This window comes from Antennarius striatus, chromosome 12, assembly GCF_040054535.1.
Source record: "Antennarius striatus isolate MH-2024 chromosome 12, ASM4005453v1, whole genome shotgun sequence".
Classification (NCBI taxonomy): Eukaryota; Metazoa; Chordata; class Actinopteri; order Lophiiformes; family Antennariidae; genus Antennarius; species Antennarius striatus.
In genome coordinates, this window is record NC_090787.1 from 4864718 (window position 1) to 4888257 (window position 23540).

A 23540-nucleotide genomic window follows, 5' to 3' on the forward strand; every position below is an offset into this window, starting at 1 on the left:
CTATTGATCAGTAATCATCAACGTCCACATGATTCAGTCACGGTGCGTTCACATACAGCGTGTTCTTTTCAGCGTTGATGAAGCAAAACCAGTTTAAATTTTAAAAAAAAATCAGGAATTTGAATCATAAAAATCAAACTAAATCCATCCGTCTGCTCCTCTGGCCGTACGTTAAACTCCTCCCCTGTCCGTCGGCGGTGTGATGGCGGTGGGCGTCGGCTTGACCTTCTTGTTGCCGCCGCCGTTCTGCGCCGTCTGCGTCCTCTTCTTCTTCTGCTGCTGCTCCTCCAGACGCTGCTGCTTCTTCTGCTGGTACGCCGCCACGTTGTCGAAGCTCACCTTGTGCAGGTGATCGAAGCGCTTGCTGGTCCTGGAGGGGGCTGAGAGACGGGGGGGGGGGGGGGGGGGCTAGGTTAGCAAACGGCAAATAAACTCAGCGGTGGTTCCCACCCTGAACGTTTCTTTTATTAGAAACGGTTAAAAATACAGGAGATTGACAGGAAGGTAAACAGGAAGAACGCTAATTATGACTCATGGAAACGGGAGAAGAGGCAGGGAAACCTGTGATCTGGTGTCACCAGGTCACGTGACACCAGGTTATTTCTGTCTGGAGCGCACGGGGGCGGGGTGAGGTCACGTGACTGATGACTCACCGTCGAGCATCTCCCAGTGCTTCTTGAAGGCTTCAGTCACTCGGCTCAGGTCGGGGTTCTCGGCGTCGCACTAGAGGAAGCAGCAGGAGAGCAGGGGTCAAAGGTCAGATGAGGCCAATGCCCCCCCCAGGAGGAAAAGGTACATGTGTGTGTGAAGGCATCACCTCCCATGACTCTCCTCGGCGTGTGTAGACCTGCAGCGGCGCATCGCCGCCGTCCATCAGCACCCATAGTCGGCCCTCGGGGTCAAAGGTCACATCAAGGGGGGGATGGGGCAAGGGGAGCCTGCTGTGTGGTGCCAGCTTCTCCTCTGCTTCCTGGTCGACGGTGAAAAACTGAACCGTGGACACCCTGAGGACAAGATTCAGCCGACCACATGACTAGACCGATGAGTGGGCTGGTCTTTGACGTCACGCACCTGAACTCAATTTCAGCAGCGTTTTTTTGGTTGCTTGGCAACAAAAATCCGGTTTCTGAGTGGCAAAACACAAACTATGACAGAAATATGTCAAATGTGTGTAAAGAGGAGGCTCCCTGTGTCTAAGAATACCATCTGCGCGCTGACGAGGCTAACATGTCACCACCGTGTGCGCCGCATACCGCCAGCGACCTCCAGGCTTCCATACGTGTATAAATACCTTTAACGATGGGAAGCAGAGAGCTGCGTTCAGCAGGAGGCGTGAAAGACCGCTTCCTGCTCAGAGGAAACGAGTTCACACTCGATTTGGTCATAACGGGTTGATAGTGAACAGGCGGTAACAAAGTTACAGCCAGGAAGAGTTTGAATAAAAATTTTAACAAAATCGATTTCAAATTATTTTCCTGTTTAATTCAATTCATCTGCAATTCAACAGTTTGTCCACTAGGGGGCGGTAAATGTTCCATTTACACACCGAACGACTTAGTGAAATCAGGCTCTAGTTATTTTAGATGCAGATTTGATGTTCAGTGATATTAGACTTCCTCTCACCTCTCACACTGAACGGCAACGTGACGAGCGACGGGTGAGCAGCTGATCCTGCACACAGTTGGCTTCTGGGAAATAAAACACATAACGAATGAATGGATGAATGATTGAATGAATGAAGGACAGACGCCTGCATTCTGTTGTCGCTCTGGATTCTCCACCTTCTGCGTGTCGGACTGGGAGCTCGGCGTCTCCTCCAGCTCCTGGAGGTCCCAGCTCTGCAGCCTCCGGCCGGACTCGTACTCCCACAGCTTCACGGTTCCGTCCTGGGGGAACACAGACATGATTCAGACGCCCCTCCTTAGGGTCAAATCTTCCACATCCAGCAGGTCTGTCCTTTAAAATACACACAGGTTAAGAATTTGAATTTAAACTTACCCCTGACCCCGACAGGAGCCAGTGGGGCTGATGGGAGGGGACCAGCAGAGCGCTGACAAACCTGAGGGGCAGGATGAACAAACGGGTCATTGATGATGTCATTATCATAAAGTTAGCCAGGGATGAAGATCCACACTCAGGTACTCACTGCTGATGCCCCAAACAGAAGGACTGGATGTTGTACGGAGACCTAAGGTGACTCACTCTGATCTTCTCATCGCGGTCGGCTGTGATGACGTACCTGTCGTCAGGTGACAGAGTCTGGGGGGGGGGGGTTTCGAAATGAGTAAAGAATCTGGGATGGCTTCTCCAGTACATGTGTGTGTGTGTGTTATTGAGTTCCCCACCACAGCCAGCAGCATGGACAGGTGGCCCATCTTCAGCTCACCCTCCATCTGCGGCTCCGACACTGAGAAGGAGTAAACGTCTCCAGATTTATCCGCCGCCAGCAGCTCGTCGTCAGCGTGACTGAACTGAAGAGAGGTGCACCTCCTGACCACAAACCTGTCACACACACACACACGTTACCACGTCTGTACAACACGTGAAGCTGCAGCGACTGGAGGCAGAGCCGATATCAGACCTGGTGCTGATGCAGCGCCATGAGGGCTCGCAGTGAAGCAGGATCAGCCTCTTGTTGTCATCAGTCAGCGCCACAAGCTTTCCAGACGGCGACGCCGCGAAGGCCAGGACTTTATCACTTCCTCTTTCCTCTGAGGCGTCGCCATCACTGATGAAAGACAACAGCTTAATATCTATTCTGGCACTTACAAGAACATCTACATTCATTTGATGTTTTTTTCCTCGTCTAGGAATGTGTCTTCCTGTGTAGTTGGTAGCTTTTTACCCGTTTTGATCATCCTTCGTATTCTTTGGTCGTTTCTCAGCGGTGCTGCAGTCAAACACAAAAGGTTCCCTGGAAAATAAAAGTACAGAGGAGCTGAAAACAGATGGATTAACTGGATTTAAGTTCTGCTACTACTTTCTTTATGTCGCACTAAAAAGAAAGTTTATTTAGACACACAAATAAATCAACACATGTTATACTGCATTATTTCACCTGTTCTTGTTTTGTGTTGTTGCTGCACATTTTGACAACAAGCCTAGTACATTTGGATTGTTTTGCTTCCAATCGTATGACGTCACTTAATGATTCAAAAACCAATTGATTAGATTAACGTCAAACACGGGGTGTGTTAAATGAGAACATTTGAACCTTTTCAAACCGATCTTTTCTCTATGCTGTCTTTCCAAACCTCTGCTAGCTGACGCTGCTAGCATGTAAATATTAGCCCAGTTAGCTCATAACTGAAAGATTTAACGGACAGATTTAAAGTTTTCAAACCTGTCCTGTTTGCTGTGAACTGCTATCAGTTTGGTGTCACAGGAAAATAGAAACCACTCTCCACAGAAGCCGACAGAAGTCATGTTTGTGTCTATCCTGCGACAGAGGCACACGCGGAGTTGAATCTACTAGTCCCACTATGGCGACGCCATGCCCCGCCCTAGTCCACCTGTGATTGGGTAAACTACGTTATCATCCTCTTACTACAGCGAATCACAAGCCTTAAAGATTCAATCGGAACTAGATCACAAATATTGTCCAATCAGAGTCAGAGTAAGGCGGGCCTTGCTTTCACCGTAGTAGTATCTGAAATATAGCCACGCGCGAGTCCAGCTTTGTCGCACATAATCAACGTCATATACACAAACACGCCCCCTGCACAGAAAGTACGGAATGTACGGAAGAGCTGTAAAATGTGGCGAAAGCGTGAGGTTTCCGTTTGAAAACAAACACTTCACGCTTCTAAACAGTCTTTTAAGAATAATATATTAGATTTAAATTTGTTAAATCGCCATTTATGTCACTAAATCCACCTCAAAAGCTGATTATTTACTACCGTAGATGAGGGATAAACAGATGAAGGACAACAATCGGGGCAGGAGGGGGCGGTAACTGCGGCCATGCGTTACATAAAGGCTGAAGGCTGTTAGCGAGCTGTGAACATGTTACTGTGAGCAGAGGCATCAGAGAAGAGGCACGTTTGAGGACATTATAACCAGGTAACAACACGCCTTCATTCATTTAACACGGGTAAACCTCGCTGCGTCAGCTGATTGCGTTCTGCGCCTCTTGGAGGTTCCAGGATTCCAGCTGTGCGTCATTTTTATTTCTAATTCCTGGATGAGGATACATAGATATATACTTTAATAATCCTGGAGGAAATTGCACACGTGTTTTATTTTATTATATCTGTCGTGTTTTGTCGTTGATGCAGAAACATGGCGGCTGCCCTGCTGAGGATGGGACGACTGGGCTGTTTGAAGGTAAATCCGCTCCATCCGACCAGAATAATGTGACCCAGTTTGTTCTGGTTTCTGTCCTCACGGATCCCAGATCAGCTGCTGTTTTTTTTAGGTTCTGAATGAACGCATGAGTCTGTGAAATGAGACTGACCAAGTGCAGCAGGCTTAAACCAGTCTCCAAGGCCTGCCATGTCAAGCCCCCACCCTCCAAAAGAACTCATAAATATGTCCTGAAGCCATTGACATGGCAGCTGTGTGCTGTCGTATGTTCAGGAACATGCGTGTGCAAGCTTAGCGTGCATCTGGGTGTGTAAGAGACCTGTTGGTGGTTAGGAACTATTTTAATCCTCTTGCACACCTTTTTTTAAAAGATTCAGAGTCTATGCAAGAAATAACTAAGACAAATAAGAACATTTAAGATCAATACTTTGATGCAGTTTCACAGAATGACGGAAACATGAAGCAAAGATCTTTGACAAAGGAATAAATATTATCCAATCATTTTAACTTCTAAATGTTTCCACTGTCAAGTTCACCGTTCATCTGAGTGTTCAGGTGTTGCTTCTTGGACCTGTTGTTCTGTCACTGGTTTAGCAGCAGATTAAGGCGGTGTGTGTCCTCTGGAGCGGAATCACATGGGATGTTAAACCCCACCAGGGGGTGTCTTCAGAAGCCCAGGTTTACGCCGCTGTTTAAATGCAGCATATGCACCCCGCAGGCCTCGCTTTAACGTCATCCTGTGTCGGCTTTACGCAGACGCGGTTTGACGGACTTTTAAGGCCGTATCGTTCTGCGTGAGGTCGGATTAGAAGGTGTGTTCATCTGGTGGAGTTTTTTAAACATTAAAATGCTGTGTGTGTGTGTGTGTGGTCAGTGTTTGCAGGCTGAGAGCTGGAATACTCTCAGAAGGGTTCCTGCAGCTGCAACCATGAGCACCAAGTCAGGAGGGTCCAAGAAGATGTCTAAAAAGAACTCTGGTGAGTCCTGGAGGGTCGCTGAACCTCCATCAGCTGGTTTTATTTTTGATCGGGTCCTCTGACTCTTCAGGATTTGATGGTTTCTACAGATTATTTCTGATGTTCCTGCTCTGACCCATCAGGATAAAGAACGTCTGGTATTTGGACCTTTTTATTTGGACTTGCTAACGTTTCTTTGTGTTTGCTGACTTTTCCTCCACAGGTGCTGAAGCTGATTCCGCTGCTGCACTCATTAAAACGCTTTATCTTAATGTAAATGTTCATCGTGGGCATTTTTTTTTCTTTTGCTTATGTAATTTGTGGTCTGCTTGCCCTCCTCCGTCTCAGACAAACGTCAGACTCAAACGTACTTCGACATAGAGAAACTCGTGCAGCACAAACAGTACCAGGGTCCGCAGTCGGAGGTTTCTGCAGCGGCCGTCGCAGCAGCGGCGCAGGCTGCAGTCAAACCAGTGACCCCCCCACCGCCGCCGCCTGCCCCGGAGGCTCTGGAAACCCCCCCTGTGGTGGAAGCCATCCCCACCTCTGAAGCTGCACCTGAAGCTGAAGCCGTACCTGAAGTTAAAGCTGCACCTGTAGTTGAAGTTGTTGCTGAAGCTGCACCAGTTGTTGAGACTGTAGCTGAAGCTGCACCTGCTGCTGAAGCTGTAGCTGAAGCTGAACCTGCTGCTGAAGCTGTAGCTGAAGCTGCACCAGTTGTTGAGACTGTAGCTGAAGCTGCACCAGTTGTTGAGGCTGTTGCTGAAGCTGCACCAGTTGTTGAGACTGTTGCTGAAGCTGCACCAGTTGTTGAGGCTGTTGCTGAAGCTGCACCAGTTGTTGAGGCTGTTGCTGAAGCTGCACCTGCTGCCGAAGCTGTAGCTGAAGCTGCACCAGTTGTTGAGGCTGTTGCTGAAGCTGCACCTGTTTCTGAAGCTGCACCAGTGGCTGAAGCTACATCTGAAGTTGAAGCTGCACCTGAAGTTGCTGAAACTGTCGCTGAAGCTGCACCTGAAGTTGAAGCTGCACCAGTTATTGAGGCTGTTGCTGAAGATGCCCCTGCTGCTGAAGCTGTAGCTGAAACTGCACCAGTTATTGAGGCTGTAGCTGAAGCTGCACCTGTTGCTGAAGCTGCACCTGAAGTTGAAGCTGCACCAGTTATTGAGGCCCTTGCTGAAGCTGCACCTGTTGCTGAAACTGTTACTGAAGATGTCCCTGCTGCTGAAGCTGTAGCTGAAACGGCACCTGAAGTTGAAGCTGCACCAGTTATTGAGGCTGTTGCTGAAGTGGTGGCTGAAGCTGCACCTGTGGTCGAAGCTGTCATTGAAGCGGTTTCTGAAGCTGCACCTGTGGTTGAAGCCGTTGCTGAAGCTGTGCCTGTATTAGAAGCTGTTGCTGAGGTGGTTAGTGAAGCTGTTGCTGAAGCTGCGTCTGTTGCTGAAGCCGCTGCTGAAGCTGCAGAAGTTTCAGGTGAGGTCCCTGTTGAGGCGGCAGAACTTTCCACTGAAGCTTGTCCTGAAACCCCTGCTGCAGAAGCTGCAGCTGAAGTTGTCTCTGCTGAAGCCCCAGTAGAAGCTGTAGCTGAAGCAGTCCCAGAACCTGTGGTTGAAGCTGCTGAAGCCCCTGTAGAGGCTTCTGTAGAACCTGTAGGTGAAGCAGAAGCTGTAGCTGAAGCTGCTGAAGCCTTTGTAGAAGCTGCTGCAGAACCTGTAGTTGAAGCTGTAGCTGAAGCTGCTGCAGAGCCTGTGCCAGAAGCAGCCCCCCTAGACACTGCTGCAGAGCCCGTTCTAGCTGAAGCTGCCCCCGCTGCAGCTGAAGGTTCCGCCCCTGCAGAGGGCGCTGTGGAGCTGGTGGACCCCGCCCCGGTCGTAGCTGAAGCTGCAGGAGAGGAGCTGCGGGCAGACCCCCCCGCTGAACCAGTAGAAGCTGAGGGTACAGACCTGAACCCACCACCACCACCATCACCCCCCTTCTTTTCCTCTGTGGACCCCCCCCCCCCCAGCAGTCACCAGTCACCCCCCCCCTTTGAACTTGATAGTGAGGTCACTAGTGACGTGTGTACGGATAAAGATACCGACTCGTCACCTCCCACTGCAGCTGCACCTCTGTCTCACGCGCCTCTGTCCCCTTCAGCGCATGTTTGAGCTGCTCCGCCTGCATCTTAGGCTCCTCCCCTCTGGAGCCTTCTAGTCCTGTCTGCCTGCTTCACTCACCAATCACTTTCCTCACTTCTTCACACGTCGACTCGCTGCTGCTTTTTTATTTCTTAAAATGTTTTTTTATAATCCGTGGTTGAATTCCCACAATTTCTTCATCATTTAACTTGGAGCTCAAATTTCTACCAGATATGGACATGGATGACATCAGAATGTTGTCTTCAGGAGTCTCACGTTAAGGTGAGACTCCTGAAGACCTAATCCCAAATTCAGTGGTTTCTTTAGGATAATCCCATTTCTTGGTAATCTGGAAACGTTTAAGCGTAATTTGAAAAACGTGCAGGGAAAACAACTTCAAAATCACTGAATGTTCAATCTTCTCTCAAGTTTCTGCAATTTCCATCCGGTAGTTTATTGTTTATGCATACATTATAAAAATAATAGAAAGCCGACCCGTTAATGTTGATGAAAATCCATCCGGATGTTTTTAACGTCGTCCTGCGAGGTGAAAACCAAACATTCCACCGCTGGCGGAGTTGTTGGTTCTAATCCCTGTGACTCTACTGACCCGACCTCCTTGGGTTCGTTCTGGTGATGCTTCACACTAAACGTAACGGTTCAGGTCCTGTTCTCACACTCTCTTCGTGTGTGTGTGTGTGTGTGTGTCTGTGTTTTATGAATGTGGAACACCTGGTGATGTCCTGGTCGGACGTGAAGAACTTTGAACGTTTTGATCTGTTGGTGAAAATGTTTCAGTAGCTCTCTACATGTGTAGCCTAGCATGACATGACCTTTAACCTTTTTAACCTGCCCACTGACCTCTCACCTTCTCTCCTGCCTCACCCTGTAGTTGTTTTCTCCCAGTTGCTGTTTGTGCATGAGGGTTGTGGTTCTGATGGTGCGGTCCAAAGCCTGGCGCTGGTTCGGGGTGTTGCTCGGAGTTTTATTCTGTTTTTCTTTTTGTGACTCAGCTCCAATGGACCCGATTCAGAAGCTCTTCCTGGACTCCATACGCGAGTACTCCTCCAAAAGCCAGTAAGTCTGATTTAGTTTCTCCTTTACAACATAACAAATTCCAAGTAATTTCAAATAAACCAGTTGCTGTCTTTTACTCTATTTTTTTACCATTTAACTGATTTAATTCGTCTAATTCATCGTCTGCCTCTCGTAGGGCGGCTGGAGGCCTTGTAGACGCAGACACAGAGTTTGACAAGGTGCTGGCAGACGAGATCTCAAAGCTCAAGAGATTCTACGGTGGAGGGGACCTTGAATCCTTCCCAGAGTTCAAATTCTCAGGTGAGATGATTTTAAATCTGCTTAGTAGCAGATATGAACGCAATAGATTTTGTGTGGAACTGGTAGAGTGGTCGAGGTTCTTGTTTTAGTTACCTAGAAAGTGGTGACCCTATTGGAATACAACTTCATAAGCCTGTTTCTCATCTTTTTTCCTCCAGAGCCCAAGTTTGAGGAAGTTTCCCAGAAGTGAACATCAGCACTTGAACTTTTTTCTACAGTCGACTTTTTCCTGTACATCTGTAATCTTAAGTGTGATCAGTTCAGTAACTGCTGTGTGTCCAAAACCTTTGTCTCTGGCTTTGTAGGTGAGAACACAGCCTGTTTGTCTGAAGGGAATGTCCGCTAAAGATTTAGATGAAGTTTTGACAAAGAGTGTAGATCTCTGGAATGAGCTTCATGTTGTGCTGACAAAGGAAATAAAGTTTGTTTTTGTCATCAGGCGTTCCTCTTTTCTGTTGCAAATCATTGAATTAAATTGAGATCAAATGTAATTCATTACATGCTTAATATGACCATGAGCATTGTCATCCTGCTGCACCAGCCCTCTTTTCAGCATTTTATCTGTTAGTTATTTTCATTTGTCTGTTTTTATGAAAGGCTGTTCTGGTTTTATGCAGTGGAAACAAATGTTCCTCATGTATGCAAACCATGTCTGCATTAAAATGATCAAGACTCTTAGTAATAATAGGGATTAATGAGATAATGAAAGACTCAAACTTACTTCTATATAAAGTGATGTTTTATTTATATAAACAAATTAAAAAATTAAAACCCAGGATGCCAGGAATCAGATGTGTGTAGCGCACCATCTATCTGGTTTACGAGCACAAGTGACAATTAGTTTTAAATTTATTTATTTATTTGCCGACATGAAACTTTCCATGAAAGTCAAGCGTGATCATTGCAAGACAGAATTTTAAAGCATCGATACTATATCATCATTAAATCTACGGTGGCCGATAAGTATCAGATTTTTTTATTTATTTAATGTTGATTAATAAACACGTTGTTTGTGTGATCTTCGAAAATAACATGAAGCACGAACGATATAAAAAAAAGCAAAGAATTTAAAAAATTTTTTAAAAAGCAAACAGCCCCGCCTCCGCCGTCCCTTACAAATCGGAAGTGACGTCCTAAAAGCGCGACGTCGTAGCGCAGCAACAGTAGCTCTGATGTCGCTCGTCGGATCGGAGGCCCGGAGCTAACGGCTACAGCGGATCAGAGGTAACTAACGCCCCCCTGCAGCAGCTCGTTCCCCCCGCTGCCTTTATTAATGAAGATATTTTCATTTACTAAACATTTTCCGGGACTTTCGTTCTATCTTCGGAGGTTTGAGTCGTTTTCTATTTTGAACTATCGTTACAGATCCTAAAATAGTATTGTGTTAATCCTATTAGCAGAAACCGTTCACAGCTCCCAGGAAGGATGATTATGATTAAAGTTAAACTGTATTAATCAATGAAGGGCAATCATTTGTCTACTTTAGTATTAGGATATATTTTTGTTAATGACATGCATTGTACATATGTGCATATAGGGTATGTATATTGTATATACACCCCCCTCCCAGCCCAAGACCCAGTAGATGGAGCTGCTGCTGCCCTGATAGATTAAATGAGATGTGTCCCTCAGTAATTCCACTGTTTCTATCATAACAATCCACTTTTTGTGCGTGCAGATTAAATTTTTACATTGTTTTTGTCATCTTGTGTGTGCAAATAACATCCATCCATCCATCCATCCATTTCTCTAGCTGTTTCTTCTGCTTTGGCAGGTTGCTGAAGCCGATCCCACCAGATTCACGTGCAAGAGGCGGGGGTACAATCCAGGCACGCCGCCACTCTGACACCCGATGGAACGGTGCAGGTAGCATGGCGCAGTGTTTTTATGAAGACCAGCTCATCCTTGAAGAACTGTCAGCGGAGGATTATGAACCCACTGAGACCGGTGAGAGGGAGGAGTGTTACGGAGAGGTGTTCTGTCCTCCCCCAGCATCCAGTAGATGAACTGTAAACCTGCTGGATGAGGTGTCAAACTTCTCATATGGTTCTCGTCTCTCGTCAGAGTTGCGTGAATATGCCCCGCTGATTGGAATCGATCCGGACGTGGAGCCAGAGCTCATGTGGATAGCAAAGGAAGGTCTCCTAGCGCCGCTGCCCCCCCACTGGAAAGCTGTGTAAGTAACAGAAGAGACGCTTTAGCGTCACTAGCGTGGACGACATTATCCTGATCGCCTGTAGCGCTGCTTGATTTATCTGATGGAGCACCATGGCACTGGGGGGCCTGTCTCCTCCAGACTAATCCAGGATGGAGGTCTGTTCTTGACACCTGAAGGTGGAGTTGCATAGCAACCAACATCTCCCAACTGCCTGCCAAGCTACACAGAATAACCAGAGATTTGAGGCAAATTCTAGATCAAATTAATTGACAAAATCGCCCTAAGGTTCTCCTATAATCACTTGTGTAGGTTTTGAATAGTAAATTCTGATTGACCCCCCCCCCCACAGGGCGGATCCGACCAAACAGATATACTACTTCAACTTCCAGACGGATGAGTCAACCTGGGATCATCCCAATGACGCGTTCTACACCCGGATGGTCGCTGAGGAGCGGGAGCGCGCCCTGCGTGCAGGAGGTGCCGGGCAGAAGAAGAAAAAGAAGAAAGAGAAAAAGGAAAAGAAGGAGAAGAAGAACGAAAGACTCCAGATTCCTGAAGTGAGTGTTTGTGAAATCACGGTTTTAATTTGGGGTCTTCTTTCACTTCCTCTGGTGAGTCAGGGAAAGGGAGGGAGTGGGATCGGCTCCCATATTTACAATTCTTGGGTTATAAAACCCTGAAGTTTCCTCTTCTCGCTCTCTTCTAACTGTCTGGTTTCCTGCAGGTCTCCAGGCAGACCAGACCCTCCCTGTTGGGCAACTTGCCTCCTCTGCGGGGCATGAGCAGCAAGGACCAGGCCCTCTTCTCTGGTGCCGCCCCGGGTCTGAGGAACCCTCTTTTAGGATCCCTGGAGCCCCTCAAGATGTCCCTTGGGGTGAGACCTGAGCGCTCGCTCGGTCGTCTTGAACCAAGATCCTCCTGGTTTTCAGTCATGTTTTAAGTGTCTTCCTCTGTCAGGGTTCCCATAGCAACGGCCCGTCCAGCATTTGCAGCTCCAGGCAGGAGCAGACGTCCCTCACCGGGGGCCCCTGCGAGGACGACGACATGTATTTCTCAGAGTCAGAGGTAGTGTTTAAAGAAACACGCTGGAGCCGCTCGTGGATCTGAAACAGACCGAATGACACCAAACTTTATCACCTTTTCAGCCGAGCCCCCGCAAGACAGACCCGATGAGACATCAACCTGTGGCCCTCAGGGGCCCCTCGGCGGCCCCGGAGCGCCAATCGGACAAGGTGATAATAAAACCGAAGGTCCGCAGTCTGATCGTGTCTGTTCTAGATGGATAGAGAAGGAATGTTTTCACTGTGTGTGTGTGTGTGTGTGTGTGTGTGTGTGTTTGTGCGTGTGCGTGTGCGTGTGTGTGTCATTCTAGGACAGTGAGGACAGATTTAAAGCTCACTCTGACAAGAAGACGGAGCCAGAGTTGCGTGACATGTCCACATCCAGATGCAGCAGCCTTGAGCTTTCTTCCAAACGGGTAAAGACACACACACACACACACACACACACACACACACATCTTTAACGTCATGTGTGTTCTTGCAGTCTGGACTCGATGAGGACAGTGAGAGGACGTCATCGTCCTTCCAGGGGAAGGTGGTGTTGGGTGTGTCGCAGCTGAATACCAAAGCGGTTTCCTCCCAGGATGAAAAGGAGGAGAACCAGGAGTCAGAAGAACTGGAGGCTGATGGGTTCGTCATTTTAATAGAATATTTTTATGATCAGAAGGTTTTGCTTTAAGTTTAACGTCTTCTTTGCCCCATCAGGCAAAGCGTCCACCGGATTAACTCCCCGCTGTCCAGACCTTCATCCTGCCTTCATTCCACCAAACCAGCTGAATCCTTATCAGACAGCAGCTCCTCCAATACAAGAGCCAAGAGATTTTTGAAAACGGAAAATAAAAGTAAAGCGAGAGAGGAGAAAAAAAGGACAAACCAGACAAAAAGTAGCAAAGAAGAGCACAGAGAACATCTGATCAGGGAGGAAGAGGAGAGGATGGACAGCCTCAGGGAGAAGCTTAGGAGAGAAGAGGGGGAGGAGCGTAAACGACTGGTCAGGGAGAAGGAGGAGAGGATGAAGCTCCTCAGGGAGGAGCTGGTGAGAGGAGAAGCAGAGGACAGGAAGCGATTGATGGAGGAGAAGGAGAAGAGACTGGAATCCCTGAAGGAGAAGATGCTGGAAAGAGACGAAGAGGAGAGGAGAAAACTGGCTAAGGAGAAGGAGGAGAGGATGGACGTCCTCCGGAAAGAGCTGGAGAGAGAGGAAGAGGAGCAGAAGAGGAAGCTGAAGGAGGAGAATGATGGAAAGCTGAGGTAGGTGTAGAAGGAGGTGCGATACGACTCCTGGGGTCAGATCAGCTCCTCATCTCATTAACATTTTTGTTCCTGTGTTTCCTCAGAGCTCTGCAGCAGCTCCTCCTCACCAGGAGGAGCGATGAGGAAGCCAGGCTGACAGAGGAGTCTGAGCTTGCCCTGAAGGAGCTGCGAGCGTCGACTCAGGAGAAGCAGGAGGAGACGCTGAGGAGGGAGAATGACGCTGCTCTGGAGGAGCAGCGTCTGGCGGAACGGGGGAGGGTGGAGGCCCAGAACAGGGAGGAGCTCCAGCGCCTGAGGGGGGAGCTGGAAGAGGAGCTGCAGGCAGAGAGGAAGAGGCTCCAGAGCGAGATGGAGGAGAGAGTCCGCTCCCTGAAAACGGAGGTGACTGATGATGATGCTCGTCTGCTGCTTTTCCCGCTGATGTGTGCTCGACTTCATCGTGTTCGTTCTGATCGAAGGTCATTGTCGGCGGGGAGACGAGGGGCTTCAGCTCCCATTACGAGCAGCAGCTGACGGAGTACCACAAAGAGGTGAGAATGAAACCTGTGGAACGACCGGAGATGTTTTTTTCCGGCGCTGTGAACTAACCGCTGTTGTCTCCGTCTCCGTCCAGCTCACACACATCCATCAGGAGATGCAGGAGGAGGCGCAGCGAGACCACAAGACCACGATGGAGCAGCTGAGGGAGGAGCACGAGAGGGAGGTGAAGAGGATTAGGATGGAGCACCAGGAAGAGGTCAGAGCCGTTAAAAACACAAAAAAAACACAGAAATTTGTCCGTCTTGTTGAGTAAATTCTGCCCCCTGCTGTTCACTCAGGGCATCACAACTGATTTGAATCCTCACATTTGTGTCGTTGAACCGCCTCACGATGCGTCGTTACATCCCTGTCGTTCTTTAATTAGAAATATGTTCTGAATAACGCGGTTCATTCCTGATTTCTTGGTTTTCCAGGATGTGAAATTGTTCTTGTGTTTTCCAGGAGGCGGCTTTGAAGAAGAGTCTCTTCGCCGTCATGCAGGAGAAGAAGGAGCATCTCCTGGAATCCCACGCCGCCCAGCTGGACAAATTCCGCCTGGAACTCAAGGAACAGACGGAAAAGGCGAGATTGGTGAGAGCAGATCCTCCGTTTGGATCTCTGTTGGTCGTGTGGAGGGCGTCCCTTCATTCCAGAAGTGAATCAAATTGATCTGTGCTCGTAGGAGTCAGAACTGCTGGATCTCACCTTACCGCGGCTCGTCCAAGAGAGAGGGATGCTAAAGCAGAAGCTGGAGGCGGTGAGGGAGGAGAACCATCGGATCAAAGATCTCATCCAGAAAGCGAAGAGGGAGAGGAACGAGGCCAGGATGGAGGAAGAGATGCTGAAGAAGAGTCAAGAGAAAGCCCTGGAAAAGAGCAGGAGAGCCAGGAAGGAGAGAGACGAAGCCGTGGAGGAGAGCAGGATAGCCAGGAAGGAGAGAGACGAAGCCGTGGAGGAGTGTCGGAAGGCCAAGTTGGAGAAGGAGAGGCTGATGAAGGAGAGGAGAGGAGCGCTGGAGGAGAGCAAGAGGACCCAGACGGACGCCTATGAGGCCGTGGATGTGGAGGGCGGAGCCGCGGTGGAGGAGGAGGCGACGAGGAGCAGGAGGGCCGAGATGAAGGAGGAGCTGGAGAGGAAGATGCTGCTGATGGAGCGGTCCGGTCAGTTCAGGTGAGGCCCCGCTCCCTTGGTTCACACCTGGACACGCCTCCCCCAACTCATTCCCCCCTTTTCTGCCGTCCAATCAGCCGGATCGACGGAGGCAGCACCCTGAGCGCCGCCCTCGGAGCGGAACCTGAGCTGGACAGGAGGGTGGGGGAGACGCTGCTCTCTTGTGGCGAGAGGATGTCAGCACGCACGGACGTCCTGGAGGCGATGAAGGACCTGCAGCAGGTGAGGAGAGTCACAGGGTCGATGAGGAGGAGGCCACGCCTTCATCACAGCTGACGCATGAGGAAGATTCTGATTGGTTATCGCTCCTTGAAGTCATTCTGGAGGACAGTTGGTTGTAAATTAAATTGTAAAGATAAATTGCTCTTCCTGTTTTGTCAAGGAATCGATCGGCTGGTTATTAACACTCCCTCTTTTCAGTCCCTGGATGTTCCCCATCTGCCTGGAGAAAGGAAGGTGACCTTTGACCTGACGGAGTCTGACCTCAGCAGCTCTGAGGCGCCGCCGAACAAACCGGGTGAGGCTCATTTCAAACGCTGCTTTCATGGCTCTGAGATGTTTTAATGGTCCTGCTGTTAACGCCGGGTCCCCCCCCCAGCCACCGATCAAATGGAGGAGATAAAGAAGTACGTGCAGCAGATCTCAGGTCAGTTCAACACCGTGATGACGGCGGTGACCTCTCTGGCCCAGAGGACGACCCCCGAACCTGACGCTGCCATCCCTGAGCTTCACCCCAAGACGACCCCCGACCCGTTTGTCCCAAGTTTCATCCAGGAGCCTCACGCTCGGGGCTCCGGCACCTCCGGCCCCCCTTCAGCGGTGGATTCCTTGTGGACCACCTCCACGGCCTTCCTGCGCTGCGGCCCCCCCTACGGCGGCGGGTATAACCCGCCGTACCCCGGTAAGCCCACACACACCACCTTTTAGCGTCACGCGTGTGGAGGCGTCGACTATCAGACGACGTCGGTCCTGAACTCTGGTCTCTTCTCAGGCACAGGTTTCAACCCCATCCTGTCCAGCACCCCCAGGTCCACCTCGGCGTACCTCCCCTACACGCCCGCCAGGTAACCCACGGCAACGGTTAAAACTACACGAAATTCAGAACTGTAAGCTGGTCTTTTTTTATATGCTTTAAACCCTTTGAACTGTGTGTGTGTGTGTGTGTGTGTGTGTGTGTGTGTGTGTGTGTGTGTGTGTTTCCAGGCTGAACCCGCTGACTTTGGCCAAACAGGGAGAGACGGACGACCAGAGGATGCGGGACCTGATGTGGTTGGAGACGCAGAGAAAGGACTCCAACACGTAGGCGCCCTCAGTCGTTAGAGTGGGTCACATGGTGCCCAGGGGGGCGTGGCTAAATTGTCTTTTTAACCTTGCCTTCCAGCTCCTTGACCCGCCGCCCGTCGTCCAATCACACCCTAGTCCAGCTGGCCCTGGAGGCCAATCAGGTCCGGGTGCATCACTACTGAAGAGACGATGTTCCCCCACCTCCGGGGGGGTGGGTGGGGGGGTGATCATCGACTTCTCATTAGTAAAGGTCTTCAAGAAACTTTCTTTAAGTCCAGTGGATTGATTTAAACAGCTTTGAAGAACCTCGACCTGAATCACTGAGATCCTCCTCAGACATTAGTCCTACAGTTAACCTACCAGCAGCAGGACCCGCCTCCATCATGTGACTGTGACCCAAAGAACTGATTCACACAGTGTTTTTGTACAGATAGATATACTGTGTTTTTTTACATATTACATGTACATATTTTAATAAATATTATGTACATTAGTGTTTTTCTGGTATAGTGATTTTATAGGTGTTTGTGCTCAAAGCCAAATATGTTCTTGAAGAATTTTATGTTCATTTGTCACCATTGTACGCTGTCGTACAGTGGTGAAAAAATGCGGAAAAATATATGAAAATAAGCGTAGATTGGTCTTCTGTAGATAAAAAGTAGAGAATGAACTCCAGCTGCAATAAATCAATCTCTGAGTAAATAAACTAAAGATGAGACACCGCTGTGTATATTTTAATTGCACTATTTTTATTTATTATGGCTGACTGACATTTAACATAGAACTTCTTAACAGGTTTTAAAGAATATCATTTAATAACAAAGTGCTAGAATGCGGTAAGTAAAGTACTTATCGTTCCCCTGCGTCTTGGGGTAGGTGCAGAGGTTTAGCTCAGAGGGTTACTTCACAAAACTTGTCATGTTTCAGATCGCCAACGGTCCGCGGGCCAGGTGTTCGAACCCCGGGCGCTGCCCTCTGTTTTATTCAGTTTTTCTTCCTGATCGAGTCCTACTTAAACTTTATGAAAGTAGGAATAACTTTTCAAATGTGGTTTGATTGTGTCAGTTATGTGTAATATTCTGTAAGTTGTGTGGCACCTGCGCAAATCACGTCAGGAAGTCAGGTGTGGTTCACGGAAGTTGTTCATAAAATAAAAATAAAAAAACGTCCGAAAGACAGAATTTATCACACGCCTGATACAATCAAACTATTTTTGGAAAGTTATTTACTACTTCCTTTAAATTTTTAAGTGATCACCTATTCTGGAACCCAACACTGAATAAAATGAAATGGCAGCACCCGGGATTCGAAGCTATTACCCGCAGGTCTTTGATTTGTGTAGACAGGTGAGCGTCTCAAAGACGCCACCTATGAATAAAGCCTCTATACCTGACGTATTATCGCTTGTTTACATACTTTACTCTTTTTTACGTATTTGAGAAAATTACTTTGTCAGATGGTATCTATTAAAAACTGTTAAAAAGTCCTGTATTGAAAATGTTTTCGTAAGCCATAATAAATAAAAATAGTCCCACTAAAATAACAAAACGCACTCCAGTGTCGACTGTTCCGACTGGGTGTCTCATCTGTAGTTTATTTACTCATGAATTAATTTAAAAGAAGGGATTTACTGCTTTTAAATTGGTTCATTCTCTACTTTTATATATATACACACACACACACACATATATATACACATATATATATGTACAATATATATATGTAATGTATGCTTATTTCCATATATTTCCAGATATTTTTCCTAAAGCTAACACAACACGATATCGGATAACGGTACAAAAATTAACTTATTATTCTTCAAGAACACATAAGAGATAAAGTAAATAGTATACTGTACTGTATTTATGTCCCTTTTGTGTTGTTGTGGAACTGTTGTTGTCGCTCAAAGCTTCCGGCCGGTTCACAATAGCAGGAGCACAAGATGGCAACCTCCCTAATGCGGGTAGGGCGACTGGGATCCCTCAAGGTAATATCAACTGTATTACTCCACAGTACACACTGTTAGCGTTCTGTTCGGACACCAGAACGTCTTATGGGGAATTTCAGAATGTAGGGGGGAAGGTTTTGACCTCAGATGTTGTCAGAATCCTAAAAATAAGCCAACACCGCCTGTAGGTCGACATTTAGCTACCTGACTTCAGACACACTTGACGTGCCCTCACACGCCTCCGGTAATTGACCAATGTCATCGTTTTAGATACCTTATTTAAACTGATACTTCCGGTATAAAGGCCAATCACAGAGCTCCTTACAAATGACCACACACATTGGAATTCGTGAAATATGAGGAAGTTAATAACAAAAACAAACGCAAAATTCATCTCGGCTGCGTTTTCTGTTCTTGTTTCAGTTTTTTGGGTTCTTTTATAGTTAACGAATTTTGAGATTTGGTTTCATTTTGAAGGAAAGATATTGTAATAGTTAGGTTGTTCTGTCTTTTGAGCAGTAAAATTATATTCTCATGAGAAAACTTCGTAATTTACGAACCAGAACTTGTCGGATAGTTTGTAGAAAATACGTGGTAATAAAAAATAGATGTACACAGAGTACTATGACGTAATGTGAGATATTATAACGAGAATAAAGTATTTAAAGGCTAAGAGGTGATGATATTATCAAAATCAAGTCTTGGTAACATGCGGCCGACATAAGGGGCTAAATACAGGTGTAAGTCATGTATCCGCTGAATTTTTTTAAAATGACATTAAAACCTAGTAATTCCTATTATCAAACCAGCAGATTTAAACATCCTTGATCAACGGATCCAGAAAATGTCTCAATCCGGATCAGACTTTGACGTGAGCTCAATCTAACGGGTTCATTCATCGCTCCCGTTCATCGCTCCTTCACCTCGTCTCTGCTGTTTTCTCCCTCTGAGTGCTTCATATGTCTCTCTTTGCTCCCCTGCAGGGCCTCCGGCTGGAGAGCTGGGGCGTCCTGAGGAGTCGCTCGGCTGCTCCGTTCTGCACTCAGGCTGAAGAGCCCCCAAAGCCCACCCCCAAGCCAAAAGCTGCAAAAAAGAGTGAGGCTGTATTTTAGAAAGCAAAATATACTAACACCATTAACCATGTCTGACCCATTTTTTCTCTCTTTAACTCCATAATGTTACTTTTTGATTTTTCAGTTATTATAACTGCAGAACATAATGTTTGACTCTTTTTCTTCCAGCGCCACAAGGTCTGACATTTGCTTTCTTCTACAGTCTCTGTTCTAACCTGAGTAATTCACTGTTAAAATGTGTATATAATTTATATGAGTGTGTAAAGTTTAAGGGTAACTTCATGTAGTTTGAATTCTGTTTTCTTTTTGCTTGTGAAGCAAAGGAAAGCAAGATGAAGTTTAAATCAGTTTTGATCTCCTTGTAGAAGTCGTTCCACTTCACTGTTTATGTCTGTGATCACTTAAATCTGCTTGTCTCATTTGCCATTTTCCTCAGCAGCAGAGGCTCCAGATGGGAGCGCCGTGTTTTCCTACAAGACCACAGTGGGCTTCCCGGTTAGGGTTTCAAACCCAGGAATTTTCTCATCACAGTCTCTAGGTGTGACCAATTCAGTGGTCACCATGGCAACCGCTGCAGAAACCTCTGCAGAACCTGTCGCTGAGCCGCCTGCAGCAGAGGCTCCGGCTCCTGCCGCTGCTCCACCTGCAGCTGAAGCACCTCCGCCTGTAGCTGAAGCACCTCCGCCTGTAGCTGAAGCAGCTCTACCTGTAGCTGAACCAGCTCTACCTGTAGCTGAAGCAGCTCTACCTGTAGCTGAAGCACCTCCGCCTATAGCTGAAGCACCTCTGCCTGTAGCTGAAGCACCTCCGCCTGTAGCTGAAGCAGCTCCACCCATAGCCGAAGCAGCTGCTGAACCCCTGGTTGAAGCATCAGCACCAGATGAAACTCCAGTTTCAGGCTCCGCCACAGACGATGCAGTCCCACCAGCCAGAGCCTCGACTGAGCTTGATGAAGCTGACACCTCCTCCTCCTCCTCCAGCGACTCGGACTCAGACTCAGACTCGGACTCGGACTCTGAAGACAATAAGTCAGACGTGAAGTCTTTACCAGCAGAGGTTTCAGAAGCATCCGTAACAGATGAAGCAAAAGGGGAAGCAGTTACCACGGAAACGAAGGAGGACGCTAATGAAGTCAAGTCAGAAGTTCCACCAGAACCTGAACCGGCACAGGCAGCTGCTCCAGAAGCAGCAGCAACAGATTCCCCCAAAGTCAGCGCTGAAGAATTAACAGACTCCGCCCCTGAGATCTCCACGGGTGTGGACGACGTCCCTGGGGGGGCGGCAACTCGCTCCGATGGGGCTGAAGCAGCTGAATCCACTCCAGAACTAACGGAAGGTGTTGCTCTGGATGAAGCTGTGACCGAAGCCGCAACGCCTGAAGGTAACACTCCTGTAGAAACCGCAGAGCCTGCGTCTGCTGAAGCCCTGGTAGAAGCTGCTCCCGTAGAAGCTGCTGAAGCCCCCATAGAAGCTGATGAAGCCCCCATAGAAGCTGATGAAGCCCCTGTAGAAGCTGCTGAAGCCCCCATAGAAACTGCTGAAGCCCCAGTAGAGGCTGCTTCTGTAGAAGCTGTTGAAGCTGCTGTTGAAGCTACTGAAGCCCCCGTTGAAGCTGCTGCGGTTGCTGCTGCAGGAACCCCTGAAGCTGTCCCCGACAAACCTGCCGAAGCTTCAGCCGAAGCGGCCCCCGAAGCTGCAGCTGAAGCCTCTGCCCCCGCGGAGGAGGAGCTGCTGGACTCGGCTCCGGTTGTAGCTGAAGCTGCAGGAGAGGAGCTGCAGGCTGAAGCCCCGGCTGAAGCTCCTGAGGGTACACACACCATCCTATCTCCCAAACCTCCACCTCTCTCCTGTTTGGAGCTTTACCCCCACAGGCGGCCAGTAGTTTCTCTCTATCCTTTACGACACGTAAACGTGACAGTGTTTACCGGGCATCACATACGGTAGCTCTTCTTTTTCTTAAACATCATTTCTGGATTATTCTTTTTATTTCTGCTCCGTCTCTGTGAGCTCTAACCTCATTGCATTGGTTTTCACCTGTCTGCACGAGGTAGGTGTCGTTTAACTAGTCTGGCTCCTTTTCTGGACACTATACTGCACTTTTCTCTGTCTGGATCTCTGCTTGCATTCTGCATATTGAAATTTGTCTGTCTCCACACCGCCGTCGCGTCACAGTGTGTGATCACGGCGGTGTTGCTTGTTGCTAACTGATCCCTGTCTCCAAATCCATCTTCACTCAGAATATTCCTCTCATATTTGACTATTATTTGTTAATTTTTTTAGTTCTGAATTATTTATTATTCCTCTGTCTTGTGCCAAACATTGGTTGCAGGTTTTCTGAGTTATTTGATTTCTTTGTACCAGGTAATGCTATTGTTAACAGTAACGTTAGAGCGCAGTGAAGATGTGTCGAAAGGCCGGACAGCAGCTGGACAAGCAGAAGCTGGGAGTGTTTGGAGTCTCTGGAATGCTTCCAGGAAGCAGGATTAAACAGTTTCCAGGATGTTAAAATAAATCCTTACATCAGTGTTGCATGAATGTGTGTGTGGAACAGATCTGCAGCCTCTGTGAACGGATCACTAAAGATCCCAATCCTCCATGTTCCTGACTCTACATCATCCACTAACTTTGTTTTGTTTTTTTTGACACTTCAGTGACCAACTGGGTAAATCTGCTTCCTGGAACCCCCCCCCCCCACCTCTAATTATACCAGTGGTTCATTTCTCTCCTTTGTTTCTAACTTGGTGAATCTGTGCGTCACTGGAAAGCCCGGACTTGTTGAACCTGTAACTTGTTGGATGTTTTTCTCTGTGATTTTAAGATCTGGTTTTGTTTGTGTATAACATTACTGTCACAGCATGATAAGGAATTTTCCAAGCAGATCTAGATGTAAAAAGTAAATTGCTATGTAGGGAATATTATTCACCTCTGTGAAATCAAAGTTTCTGAGATTTGAATCCCTTTCACGCGTGCTTCTGCCGGTTTATCGCAGCACGTTTACCCTCTGGTTTCCCCTCACAAACATGATCTTTGAGGCTTTTCACACCAGTGTGTCTCCCCACTCCGTTGGGGGTAACGCAGCCTGCCGCCGTAGGAAATGCCCTGCCGTAAACCACCTTTGTCAGCATGTGTGAATATGTAAATGTGCTGTCCTTAAAAAATCTTAAATATTTACAAAACAAGACATATTTCTGCTTGAAAATTGACTCTACATTTCTTGATGTTTAAATTGATGCACAGGTCACAGATATTCAGCGTTGTGTTATTTCTGTTTAAAGCATGAATATATTTTTGCATTAGTTTTCTTAAATAACACTTTTTTTCCTCCATTCTTTCTGCAGAAGCTGCACCTCCAGAGCCAGAGGAGCCTTTCGATAACACCACCTATAAAAATTACCAGCACCACAGCTACCACACCTTCACGTTTGCCGACCTCGACGTAGAGATGGCCAAGTTTCGTCTCCCCCAGCCCTCCGCCGGCAGAGTCTAGAGGAGCTGACCTTATTTCAAACATTCATGTTGTTTATATATAATAATAGTGTGTATGTTCGATCATCCTCCTGTCAGGTCTGCATGAAGATTCTACTGATGAGATGTTATATTAATAAAATACACAAATAAGAATTTGAATCTGTCCCGACTCTTTTGTCTCTCAAAAGAAATATGCGTATAAAAGGATTGGCAAAGATCAAACGCTTCTTTTGTGCTGTGTTTCTGCCTTGGGGGGGTCATTTGAATAGAGCTGAGTGTGCAAGTGGTTTTTCTGTGTTTCTATTTTCATAAATTTCACCCTGTTTGCTTGCCTGCTTGTACACGAACGCTAATTATTTCAAATGTAATCTTTCAACAATCTGTTTTTGTTTGTGTATATAAGATGAAGGAATAAGTGCTAACGTGTCAAGCTGCAGATATACATAGAAAACGCATTAATGAGGCCAGAGTAGCGGAGAAGCCCCAGCAGGGCGCAGTGGGACTCTTCTAGCGGGAGGACGTCATGTCTCCGCCCACTTCATAAATATGCATGAGCTCTGCGCTCCGGCGTGCCCTGACGTGATGACGCAACGCGACAACTGCGGGTCCCGATTGCTGCAGCCGCTTGTCAGTGTGACGAAGATTGGCACTCAGGTAAGCTGTCACTCAAAATCCCTCTTTTTCCGCTCCCTATCAATCAAACAATCTGGGCCGCACGCAAAAATGCCCCAGGGCGAGGAGCGCGGACTTAGTCGGGGCAGCGGAGGGTGATTTTTGGAAGGGGAAGCAGAAGCAGCAGAGCTCCGGGAAGGAATAAAAAAAAAAAATCTGTATACAAGGGAGGGGGGTAAAAAATATGTCGGCGTTTTGGGGGCAGAGGAGGATTGTAGAA

General features: G+C 47.7%; 4 protein-coding genes across 9 annotated transcripts; 3 read left to right on the plus strand and 1 right to left on the minus strand.

The window, feature by feature from the left end:
- Positions 1-170: 170 nt before the first annotated feature.
- On the minus strand, positions 171-3481 carry wdr4 (WD repeat domain 4). The gene is made up of 11 exons (XM_068329439.1): positions 3344-3481; positions 2846-2914; positions 2582-2728; positions 2346-2502; positions 2147-2259; positions 1999-2059; positions 1782-1886; positions 1624-1688; positions 818-1004; positions 654-723; positions 171-380 (listed from the first exon to the last, which is right to left on the minus strand). Exons 1-11 carry the CDS (start codon positions 3424-3426, stop codon positions 172-174), a joined length of 1266 nt encoding a protein of 421 aa, XP_068185540.1. The 5' UTR covers positions 3427-3481; the 3' UTR covers position 171.
- Positions 3482-3725: 244 nt separating this feature from the next.
- On the plus strand, positions 3726-9153 carry LOC137605359 (fibrous sheath CABYR-binding protein-like). Of its 3 annotated transcripts, XM_068329999.1 has the most exons (8): positions 3726-4062; positions 4278-4326; positions 5180-5282; positions 5610-6142; positions 6209-7193; positions 8389-8452; positions 8589-8713; positions 8872-9153. In XM_068329999.1, exons 2-8 carry the CDS (start codon positions 4282-4284, stop codon positions 8901-8903), a joined length of 1887 nt encoding a protein of 628 aa, XP_068186100.1. In that variant the 5' UTR covers positions 3726-4062; positions 4278-4281; the 3' UTR covers positions 8904-9153. The 3 variants fall into 3 exon arrangements, with proteins under 3 accessions (XP_068186100.1, XP_068186099.1, XP_068186101.1); XM_068329998.1 differs by having other exon boundaries at positions 5610-7193; XM_068330000.1 differs by having other exon boundaries at positions 5610-6731.
- Positions 9154-9855: 702 nt separating this feature from the next.
- On the plus strand, positions 9856-16879 carry LOC137605377 (centrosomal protein of 164 kDa-like). Of its 2 annotated transcripts, XM_068330029.1 has the most exons (21): positions 9856-9937; positions 10488-10660; positions 10778-10889; positions 11221-11428; positions 11596-11745; positions 11829-11936; positions 12017-12103; positions 12244-12348; positions 12417-12562; positions 12638-13183; positions 13270-13567; positions 13645-13716; positions 13800-13922; positions 14168-14296; positions 14388-14875; positions 14953-15097; positions 15296-15392; positions 15474-15776; positions 15867-15939; positions 16079-16174; positions 16257-16879. In XM_068330029.1, the coding sequence occupies exons 2-21, from the start codon at positions 10585-10587 to the stop codon at positions 16339-16341; spliced, it is 3447 nt and encodes a 1148-aa protein (XP_068186130.1). In that variant the 5' UTR covers positions 9856-9937; positions 10488-10584; the 3' UTR covers positions 16342-16879. The 2 variants fall into 2 exon arrangements, 1 of the variants encoding a protein (XP_068186130.1); XR_011037739.1 differs by lacking the exons at positions 15474-15776; positions 15867-15939; positions 16079-16174; positions 16257-16879 and having other exon boundaries at positions 14953-15224.
- Positions 16880-18065: 1186 nt separating this feature from the next.
- ndufv3 (NADH:ubiquinone oxidoreductase subunit V3) lies at positions 18066-22807 on the plus strand. 3 transcript variants are annotated; one of them, XM_068329098.1, is made up of 5 exons: positions 18066-18146; positions 19091-19202; positions 19620-20561; positions 20814-20987; positions 22519-22807. In XM_068329098.1, exons 1-5 carry the CDS (start codon positions 18102-18104, stop codon positions 22665-22667), a joined length of 1422 nt encoding a protein of 473 aa, XP_068185199.1. In that variant the 5' UTR covers positions 18066-18101; the 3' UTR covers positions 22668-22807. The 3 variants fall into 3 exon arrangements, with proteins under 3 accessions (XP_068185199.1, XP_068185197.1, XP_068185198.1); XM_068329096.1 differs by having other exon boundaries at positions 19620-20987; XM_068329097.1 differs by lacking the exon at positions 18066-18146 and adding an exon at positions 18917-18978 and having other exon boundaries at positions 19620-20987.
- Positions 22808-23540: the final 733 nt, after the last annotated feature.

Coding starts and splice junctions, on each gene's coding strand:
- LOC137605359 (XM_068329998.1), top strand. CDS start 4,282: ATGGCGGCTGCCCTGCTGAGGATGGGACGACTGGGCTGTTTGAAG. Junction 7,194..8,388: donor TGAACCAGTAGAAGCTGAGG/GTACAGACCTGA, acceptor TTTGTGACTCAG/CTCCAATGGACCCGATTCAG. Junction 8,714..8,871: donor CCCAGAGTTCAAATTCTCAG/GTGAGATGATTT, acceptor TTTTTCCTCCAG/AGCCCAAGTTTGAGGAAGTT.
- ndufv3 (XM_068329096.1), top strand. CDS start 18,102: ATGGCAACCTCCCTAATGCGGGTAGGGCGACTGGGATCCCTCAAG. Junction 19,203..19,619: donor GCCAAAAGCTGCAAAAAAGA/GTGAGGCTGTAT, acceptor TTTCCTCAGCAG/CAGAGGCTCCAGATGGGAGC. Junction 20,988..22,518: donor CCCGGCTGAAGCTCCTGAGG/GTACACACACCA, acceptor TTCTTTCTGCAG/AAGCTGCACCTCCAGAGCCA.
- LOC137605377 (XM_068330029.1), top strand. CDS start 10,585: ATGGCGCAGTGTTTTTATGAAGACCAGCTCATCCTTGAAGAACTGTCA. Junction 13,184..13,269: donor GAGAATGATGGAAAGCTGAG/GTAGGTGTAGAA, acceptor GTGTTTCCTCAG/AGCTCTGCAGCAGCTCCTCC. Junction 14,876..14,952: donor GAGCGGTCCGGTCAGTTCAG/GTGAGGCCCCGC, acceptor CCGTCCAATCAG/CCGGATCGACGGAGGCAGCA.
- wdr4 (XM_068329439.1), bottom strand. CDS start 3,426: ATGACTTCTGTCGGCTTCTGTGGAGAGTGGTTTCTATTTTCCTGTGAC. Junction 2,915..3,343: donor GTTCACAGCAAACAGGACAG/GTTTGAAAACTT, acceptor TTTATTTTCCAG/GGAACCTTTTGTGTTTGACT. Junction 1,887..1,998: donor GGCTCCTGTCGGGGTCAGGG/GTAAGTTTAAAT, acceptor GTGTTCCCCCAG/GACGGAACCGTGAAGCTGTG.